At 32.4% G+C, this 9,454-nt stretch overlaps 2 protein-coding genes across 3 annotated transcripts; one reads left to right on the forward strand and one right to left on the reverse strand.

The window, feature by feature from the left end:
- Nucleotides 1-2,526: 2,526 nt before the first annotated feature.
- Nucleotides 2,527-8,747, reverse strand: LOC111502481 (testis-expressed protein 10 homolog). Of its 2 annotated transcripts, none has more exons than XM_074184543.1 (12): nucleotides 8,730-8,747; nucleotides 7,709-7,912; nucleotides 7,451-7,654; nucleotides 6,757-7,103; nucleotides 5,787-5,989; nucleotides 4,005-4,114; nucleotides 3,681-3,945; nucleotides 3,395-3,626; nucleotides 3,290-3,340; nucleotides 3,030-3,184; nucleotides 2,703-2,881; nucleotides 2,527-2,644 (listed from the first exon to the last, which is right to left on the reverse strand). In XM_074184543.1, the coding sequence occupies exons 2-12, from the start codon at nucleotides 7,907-7,909 to the stop codon at nucleotides 2,615-2,617; spliced, it is 1,977 nt and encodes a 658-aa protein (XP_074040644.1). In that variant the 5' UTR covers nucleotides 7,910-7,912; nucleotides 8,730-8,747; the 3' UTR covers nucleotides 2,527-2,614. The 2 variants fall into 2 exon arrangements, with proteins under 2 accessions (XP_074040644.1, XP_074040643.1); XM_074184542.1 differs by lacking the exon at nucleotides 8,730-8,747 and adding an exon at nucleotides 7,972-8,049.
- Nucleotides 8,730-9,454, forward strand: LOC141486480 (protein CWC15 homolog A-like). The gene is made up of 2 exons (XM_074184545.1): nucleotides 8,730-8,897; nucleotides 8,949-9,454. Exons 1-2 carry the CDS (start codon nucleotides 8,800-8,802, stop codon nucleotides 9,439-9,441), a joined length of 591 nt encoding a protein of 196 aa, XP_074040646.1. The 5' UTR covers nucleotides 8,730-8,799; the 3' UTR covers nucleotides 9,442-9,454.

Consider the following 9,454-nt stretch of genomic DNA (forward strand, 5'->3'; position numbering starts at 1 on the left):
TATGGCACAGATTTTTCTTACATATGCAAAATGAAATATTTCATTAAATAGTTGTTTTCAAATATTTTTGTTTTGATTTCTTTTGGGTATTTGTTAACAAAATATTTTATACATATGTTTCAGTACTGTCGCTATAAGAGGAATAACTAGTTCTATCATAGTTTGTGCTAATTGTAGAAAAACTAGTTCATATGGCAGGACACTTAGATTCAAATCTTGGTGAAATTATTGATATTTCAATTGGATGTATTACACACTGTGTCCGAGGTAAGAAGTGCCAATGTGGGAAAATAGGAAAGCATATAAGATACAAAGCCAAACCAAGAAGGCTAACACAATCGGTTTATTTTTTTTAGGTCCATAAAAATACTTGAAAATTTGTATGATTCCTTAGAGACAAAAAGTCGAATTAAAAATATGTGAGATCCATCATTTATTTTTGTTTTTCAGTATCTCCTTAAATAACTTCAGAATAATATTGAAAAAAAATTGGCGAATGTCTCTGGAACTGATTGGAATTTTTAGAATTTTAAAATGTCATATGAATAAATTCTAAAATGGGCAACTTTTTCCCTAATTTCCGATTTTCTTATGCTGGCTCTCCTAATTTTGGATAGGCAGTGTGCTAAAATTTCATTTCGTTTGTTTATATGTAGGTGCATCTATACTTATAAATGTGTGAAATTCACTCAATTAACACTCACTCTTTTATTTCTTTCTCTATACTGGTGAGTCCCAGGAATCTAAAATTTGGTATACAGGTGCTTGTTAGGTCTTAAATGCGCAATAAGGAAGGATTGTCAATAATTCCAACTGGGGGTAAAAGGGGCGCGTTTTTATTAACCCAAAACTTCAGGTTTCCAACTTCCAAACTAACGAAATTCAATACAATCTTTGAACCCCCATTTTTACCCCTTGGGTATGGAAATTTCTAATTCTCTTTCTTGATGGTTTTTACGCTATTTACGAAAGAATATAGTCACTTTCAAAAAATGTAAAAAACAAATACACACAATTTGAACATAAGTTCACATGTCATGGCAATAAAATAAGATATATCACAGTATAAAATATGATTTTATAAACAATAAAAAACATATTAAATGACATCAAAGTTCCATTGTAATATTCATCTAGATTGTAGTATACTTTTGTGGCAAGGGCATCTTTAACAAGATTTCTGAACTTTTTCTATCAGTGTTTGCAAAACAAACACTGATAGAAAAAGTTGTTGACTGCAATATCCCCAGAAGGCAACACCATATCTCAGGTGAGACCCCAACAGGGAAAAATATTCCATTTTTGTTGTGGATGAACTCAGTTCATTTGAAACTATCCGAAGTGCAAAAAATCCTGATGCTAATTTTTCACTCAAAGCTGAAATATGTTGATCAAATTTCAATTTGTTATCCATGAAGATTCAACTTTTGCAAAAGAATTTCATGATTCACACAATCAAAAGCTTTGAGGAAGTCGCAGAATACTGCAGCTACGACCTCACCATTGTTGACATATGTGTAGACATGTTCAAGAAAGGAAAAGATTGCATCATTTGTACCTTTTGAAAGCCAAATTGACAGTTGGTTAATATATTGTGCTTATAAAGAAAAGCTAATACCCTTTTTGACACTCTTATATTAACGTACAGCCGAAGCTACCGAATCTGGAAGTATGCAGGTAGGTTATTTGTATAGCATCAAGAAAGGGATTCAGGAATTTCCACCCCCAAGGGGAAAAATAGGAGTTTGAAGATTGTATTGAATTTCGTCATTATTGAAGTTGGAAACCTGAAGTTTTGGGTTAATGAAAAAATATTGTAATTATTTGTTTAAAATGGTCTGTTACGAAACTTAACGTGACAAACCAAATTTTACGCGGGCGAAGTCGCGGGTAACAATTAGTTTGTTATAAGGTACTCAGCTTTGAAAAGGATTGGAGTGATTCAACTTCATTTTAAGAGTAATGAATGTGAAAATAAGTGTTTTGAGCTATTCAATCAATTGTATCCTGAGAAATGTGTTTCTGGAAAAACTTATTGCTAGTTGTAATTTTACAAAACTAGATCGATTAAGGATGAGAAGATTACAAGTTGCAGACATTTAAGATTTGGTGTAAGAACTAAATGAAGAAGATTTTGATAGCCATAAGCAATTTTCCAAAATTTAATGTTTTTCAGACGAATATGCTTTGTTTTGGAACGGAGTAGTGAATCACAATTATACCTGGGCTTTTTGCTCTTTTCCCTGTAAATTAAACAGATGAGCTGCAGATGAATTTATGCCAGAGTTCTATCTACCCAGTTTGATACCCAAGAGAATGATCCTGCACACATTGAAGATAAAATGTTTGTTTAAAGGTCGCTGGATGGGACGTACGGGGTGCAATTAATTTATTGGCATCTAGGTTACCCAACTCAATTCGTTTATGTATTTTATGGGGATATGTAGTGATGCAATTATGCCTTTTCAATGGTCCATCCTGTAAGGGTCTATCCAGATGTAAAGGACAAGATTCAAAAAATGCAACTATAAAACAATGTAATATAATTCAGTAATAAAACTAAAAACAATAAGTGAAAATTTAAAAAACTGTTTACATTAATCAGTCAAAATATTTATTCTACACAATGTTTCTCCAACAATCCCTGAAAATAAAAGTTTCACATTAATTTTGTTATTGTTAGAAAGCAAAGAATAACTCACCAAGAAAAACGAATTATAGCTTTCAGGATTCCTAGAAATATAGTCCTTTATTTCTTGCTCGTGTTCTCTTGAAAATATGGGAACATAAAAGAAGAGATAGATAATATGCCGTCTCATTGTATGTTGGGTATTCTTCAGGCTAGGCTTAGTTACAACCAAGTTTACGGAATCCAAATTTCCTTTAAATAAATATATACCAATAATATTATGACTTAATTGAGCAAATTACAAAAAAAAGTGCTTTTGCCTGGAGGGAAGTTTAGCCCGAGGCTATTCTTACACTTAACCTTAACTTAGATTATATAAATTTTAAAAAAGCGAACTTACTAAAAATTTCACTCAAATTCTTCAAAAGAGCTTTGTGAAAAACTTCATTATTCTTCTTAGATAACTCAAGAAGTAAATCAACTGTATCATCTGTTATTTTTGGTTCACACAAAAGTTTTGGCAAGGAAGACAACCAAGCGTTGTATTGGGGCCATCTGAAATCAAAAGTATAACAATTTGAAATAAAATAAAAAATTTAGAACAGTTATCAGATCTTTCACTTCAATAAAAACCTAGGTTTATTTGTTGTTAATGCTTACCCAATGGGAGATTTCATTTCTGGCAAAGGAATTTTGGGTTTTTTGCCTAATCTAAAACAAACTTATTTCAAATCTCATTCAACTAAATAATATCTGAAAGCTTACCTTCCTAAAAAAGGGATATTAACAAGATGTGCGAGAATTTTGAAGAGCTCAATTTTATATTTTTCTCCCAGAACAATACTATTGCAAAAAACTATAGTGCTCTCCACGAGAGACCTAGGGTTTACACCAGCTTTACCCCATAAAACATGCTTCTCTACTAAACACATTTTTAGAATTTCAATCAAGTATTGTATATTTTTCTCGTTGATATATCCCTGAGTGAGCAAACACTCTAAAAAAAACTATCCATGAACACCACGATTATTGAAAATATCTGTCTACTTACTGTTTAGATACGATTGTATAGCTTTCATTTCAATTGTAATATTTCTGTTCATGTGAGTTTCGTTAAAAACAAGGTAACTGATGAGACATATCATCATATTTTCCTTAACACAATTAGGATCAAGATTTAGGTCCAAGGACAGCCTGCCAGATTTGTTCCATCTCTTCTTCGATTTTGAAACATCTTCATTTTGGCAATAAGGGAAGTACATCAACAGACGGTTTAAAAATTTCTTGCCTTCATTTGAAGAAGAAAAGATATTTTCCTGAAAAAAGATACTACTTCTATGCCAAATTCTGTGCTATATTGTGTGGTCAGGCTTACCGCAAATGAGTTAGTTGAACCAGCTAATTCTGCACATTTCCATATCAAATAAAGTGTTTTCATGATATATGATAGAACCGCAGCTCCTTCTTCGTTCAAAACGGGATTATCTGTTGATGAAGTTGAATAAAGTAAAATAATTTCTAAATATTGTCCTAAGGAAACGTTCCTGTTGACATACGTTTTTGGGCAATGTTAAAATAGTATAAAAGTAGTGACTAAAATGTCAAATACATTATCATAGAAGAAATAAGTACAAATTGAAATTTTCTTCAAAAATATGCTGTGTAGGTACCAGAACTTTTATCACAATAAACCTTATAAAAAAGAAACTTTTGCATTGTTGGGACTTTGATTAATTTGAAAACCATACTGCTGTGGAGTTATAATGTTTTCATTATAGAGCAAGTGCATCAACTGCTTTTTGGTTTTTTCAATTTTGGATAAAATAGAAAGTGATATCTGCCCATTTAAAAAAAAAATTCTTTTGTGAATAGCTCATTCATCAGTGAGACAAGAACATTCAAAACACAATCTGAATTTCATCAATACCTGAGTTTCTCTTATTCTCACTGGACTTCCACAAAGAATTCAAAACCAAAATTAGTCAAATTGGTCCAGCCGTTCTCGAGTTTTAGCGAGACTAACGAACAAAAATTCAGCAGTGATTGAACAATAGTGGTTGTTTAATTTTTTAGGATTTACTGCTGTGTTAGTAGATTTTACCTTTGATTGTTTTCCTGTCAATTCATCAAGTATTTTCAACCCTTCTTTCATTATATTATCATCAGAATTGAAAAGACTTTCATAATTTGTTTGTTTCGCAGTACTTGTCACATTTCTATCTATCGGTATTCATTAAAATATTTGATAAAAGTTTCATTGTTCGGATATAATGCAAGGATCGCATATTTTGATCACATTTTTATTCCTCTAGTCAAACAAGTTTTTGTTTTTTATTTTTGAGATTGGGAAGTATTTGTCAAAGAGATGCTTGAAGTTTCATAAAAATGTTCAAAATTGACTTGTTTTTTCCAGCCTCACTTAGAGCAATGTTAGATCAAACCTACTATAGTTAATTGTGTTATACAAACAACCATATTGTTTACTTGAAATTTTTTACTACACTATTCTCACTTTAAAACGACAGGTAAATACATGAATATTGAACGTATCGGTCTATTGAAGTGCCGTATTAGTGAGATTCTATCGTACTAACAATTCTGTGTCTGACCTAGTTTCCTGGGTTTTTTGGCAGTGGTCTGCATGTTATTCTCAACTACAAAGCTGGAATTTGTCTCTGTTCATTTACTTCTTCAAATAAGAGGAAATTCCTAAGAAATGAAAATTACAAATAGTTCCTAAACATACTAGGACGTAACTTTACAAACAATATGGTGCAGAGTGAATAGAAAGTATCCAGGTTTTGTTGAACTTGTGGTTTTATTAATCAGAATGTTATTCTTCTAGATGTCCCAGATGAATTTTCCAATTGTTTATTTTATTCTTAAATTACTAATTTTTTATGAGGTGACAAGTTTGTCATGTTTTTATTCATCTCAATGATGCAACTATTTCATGATTGAATAGTCTATACATATCCTCAGGATTTTGACTTGGACCTTTTTTAACTTATGTGTAATTCTAGACATTTGTTCCAATATTCAATAGTTTTTTTAATTTCAGTTTCAAGACTTTGTTCCTATTTATGAAGAAAATACAATTTTTTGAGTACTTAATGAGGTTTTGAAAATTTACCATCCAATCCATATTAATAATCACCTTTTTTGTCTGAAATAACTTCAATCCATGACTCATACAGAAATGACACAAGCGCATCAAGATTATTTTCAATTGCCAAATATGACTCCTCAATGTTGTTAGATCCATCCTCATAAGGCGAAGCTGAATCAAAAAGTGCTCTTCTCAATGACTCCTTATAAATTGGGTAGAAATGGCATTTTCTAGCATCTATGATTGGAGCTCTGAAATGGACAAATTACATTGAGACTGGAGTAGTTATAGTAGTTTTTAATGAATATTACACCTTAGTGTCAATAATATATAATATAAAGTACAATTAAAATTACTGAAAAGCAGTAGGTAGTAGGATATCTTTCAGATCTCTATTTGAGATATTCCAGCTCAAGCTCAGATTGTTTGTTTTTGAATTGTAAATATTCTCAAGATATGAATGGATGTGCCCCAGTTTATCAATCCATAAGTTGAGGAACTATGAAACATTTCATGATAAGCATTATGGGCAGCTCCATTACTTACTTGATTTGTTATCTGCCTGGTTGCATAAACCTTGCATGATAGATTTTTTGCTAGTTTGTCAATATGATTATAAGACACCAATAACATAAAAGTTGGGGTCTTGTTTTTATTCACATATTGGATATTGACATTGAACCAGTTCGTCACTTCCTGAAGTTAACCGTCATAGACAAATGGAGGTTTACATAAAAGTGGGCAAATGCTTTCACTCTCTTTCAGCTTCTCGAAATGTAGGCGTTTCAAAAAAAGGTGAATGAAAGTATTTTCTGATATTTCAGCAAATATCTGCCCGAGTCCATCCCAATTCTACTCAACAATATAAATTAGAATCCTCTTTCCTTATTATCTTGGAAATCACAATTTGGTTTATGTAATTTATTTTTATGTTTCTGACAAAACTTGATACAATTGAATGGAAATTACAATCATGATGAAAAATTATGAAAATTAGTATTTATAAATAAGGACTTACTTCAGATCTGAATTTCGACATTTAACTATATTCTTGTACATAGTTTCTAATACAGCATGTAATTTACTCAATAATTTTGTTTTCCATGAAAGGCTGGTCACTTTGTTTCCCAAATTGACTGTCACAGTACGATTCAAACCAGCTTCTCTCCTTAATTTTGAAATTAGTATGAAGAAACTTGGCAGTAACTTATCTGCATATCTTGAAATCAGACCACAATCATGATCTAGAAAACAGTCCAGGAACAGTAATGAATCTTCTTGAATATTACGGCTGATATTTGTCATGGCACATCGCATGTAAATTGAAAAATAGTTTAGGTCAGATTCCAATTTCTCATGGGGTACCTGAGAAATAATTGAAAATGTTGATAGATAATAATACACACTTTTATTGATGAAAACAAAATAGAAATAAAACAAAATTTTGTAAACTATCTAACAAGAATCAGAGTTAGTTACAGATTTTTCATTAGAAATAATTATCTGATAGTCAGTATCCCATTAACCTTCATCCTAGGCTTGAGGAGAACCTCTTGGGCCCTTTTAGCCTAGTCCAACCTTGAGCTGCTGAACAAAATGATTGATTTTGATACAAAAAAAAAAACAAAAATACATTGATTAAATTATAATGACCATTACAATTGACAGTAATTAGCAAAAAAATAATTAAAAAACTCATTTAGAGTACTAACCAATTCCAAAATCGTTTTCACTACTTTAAGTGCTGCTTTCCTCACTTTCTCTTCCCTATCCAGCATTAGATAACTGATACTCGGTATAATCTCGAATGAGTTCTGCATGAGCTCTTCCGTATGATACTTAAATATGGATGACAACTCTTCACAAGCACTGATGCGAACATTTTCGGTGTGATGCTTTATTCTTCTCAATAAATCCTTAAATAAAATGAAATAACTATTTATTAAATACAATGGAGAAGCTTATACTACCTTCACGTCCAATTTTCTTTGGCTTAATGGTATGCCCTCCGGTTTTTCTTTCAAGTGCTGAGCCGATACAATAGGTTTAATTTTGAAAGTTGTGTTTGTTACATTTTGACCTTTTGGCAGAAACTTAGTTTTTGTTTGTTTGAACTTAACTTTGGCCTTATCAGCTTTCAAGTCTTTTTTGTGGCGATGATTTTTCCCCATGATCTAGAAGTACAAACGTATGTATTCAAATAATGACAAATAAAAAAATGTGGTTAACTTACTTTTAACCACACTTTTTCTTCTTCTTCTTTTTTATATGCTATCAGCGAATTTGCCAAGTCCAGGCCTCAGAGTAAAAAATTAGTAAATGCGGTAAAATAGTAAAATGCGGACAAGGGGACTGAGGGAATTGTTTACATAATCCTCTGGACTGGATCCAAGGGCGTGCGTAAAATATGTCAAAAAAATTCTAATGACTATCAACTATTAATTCGATCGAAAATTCTGGGTTACGCCCATGCTCCATTTGTTGTTTGCCTGTGAAATATTACATCAACATGCAATCCTTGCATGTTGATATAACGCAGGTTTTCACCATCTTCAAAATCACTTTTTGCACTACAGATTGATTATATCGGTCAATAAGCACTCAAATCACCAAAATAACTTCCAAAAACGACGAAATACCGGTATTATCTATTTTTGTTAGTTGGAGGACTGTCGTAAATATAAACAAAGTAATTTGGCTCCAGAAACAAGGACAGAAAGGCATCTCTATTTATATCATTACTCTGAGGTCCAGGCTATCAAAACAGAAATTTAATTTTTTTCAAGTCAAATGAAATGTGTTCCTAACTACGGTACGAAACTGATTCGTTGGGTTGTTTGAGAAAAAAATAGTTTATTCAACGAAAGATATTTTTTTGTGGAGGAAAATCAGTTTTTTATCGACCTATTATGTCCGGAGTTGCTTCGTTTCTGGGATACAGGGCGTTGCATTAAAAAAACGGTATTTCAAAATCATCATAAATATCCTTACCTCTGCATACGCAGATGACGTCACGAAAATACATCTGGTGCTTCTCTCTCTCTCTCTTCTTTATCGGCCGATGCTTCCTGTTCAGGCGCTACACTGGTGCTTATTCGATTTAATTCAGCAAGGAGCAGCTGGTAAACGAACGAGAAGCATCAGAAAAAAATTATTCTTGTGAGAAATACCCACACGGTCGATTACTGTTCTAATGGTGTAATTTTTCAGACAGCATGGTCAACGAACTATTGGGGAGACTAGGGCCTGTGATTTCCGTAAAGAATTAGAAGATAAGGAACGAGAGGGAAGACCTGCCAAGAGGCTGAAGTTAGACACAGTACATGCAGCAAGTGTAGATGCTGATGACTCCCTAGATGAGAACTCTGGTTCTAGTGACGACGACGATGATACTGAAGCTCTGTTGGCTGAAATGAATAAAATAAAAAAAGAGAGAGCAGTCGAACAATCAAAAAAGGAAATAGCAAGGCGCCAAGAGGAAGGAAGAATCAGAATGGAGAATATTCTAAGAGAAAATCCGTTGTTAACCCGCTATTCTTCCGGTTCAACCAAAGTTGATCAAAGAGTAAAAAGGAGTTGGGACGATGATGTTGTGTTCAAGAACTGTGCCAAGTCTGAACCAAAGAAAAATAATGGCATGTTCATCAATGACACGTTACGTTCAGGTTTTCATAAAAAGTTTATGGAGAAATATGTTGAATGAAATTAAATGAAAC

This window comes from Leptinotarsa decemlineata, unplaced genomic scaffold (assembly GCF_025532065.1).
Source record: "Leptinotarsa decemlineata unplaced genomic scaffold, Ldec_3_MD MMD2_tig00026354_RagTag_RagTag, whole genome shotgun sequence".
Classification (NCBI taxonomy): domain Eukaryota; kingdom Metazoa; phylum Arthropoda; class Insecta; order Coleoptera; family Chrysomelidae; genus Leptinotarsa; species Leptinotarsa decemlineata.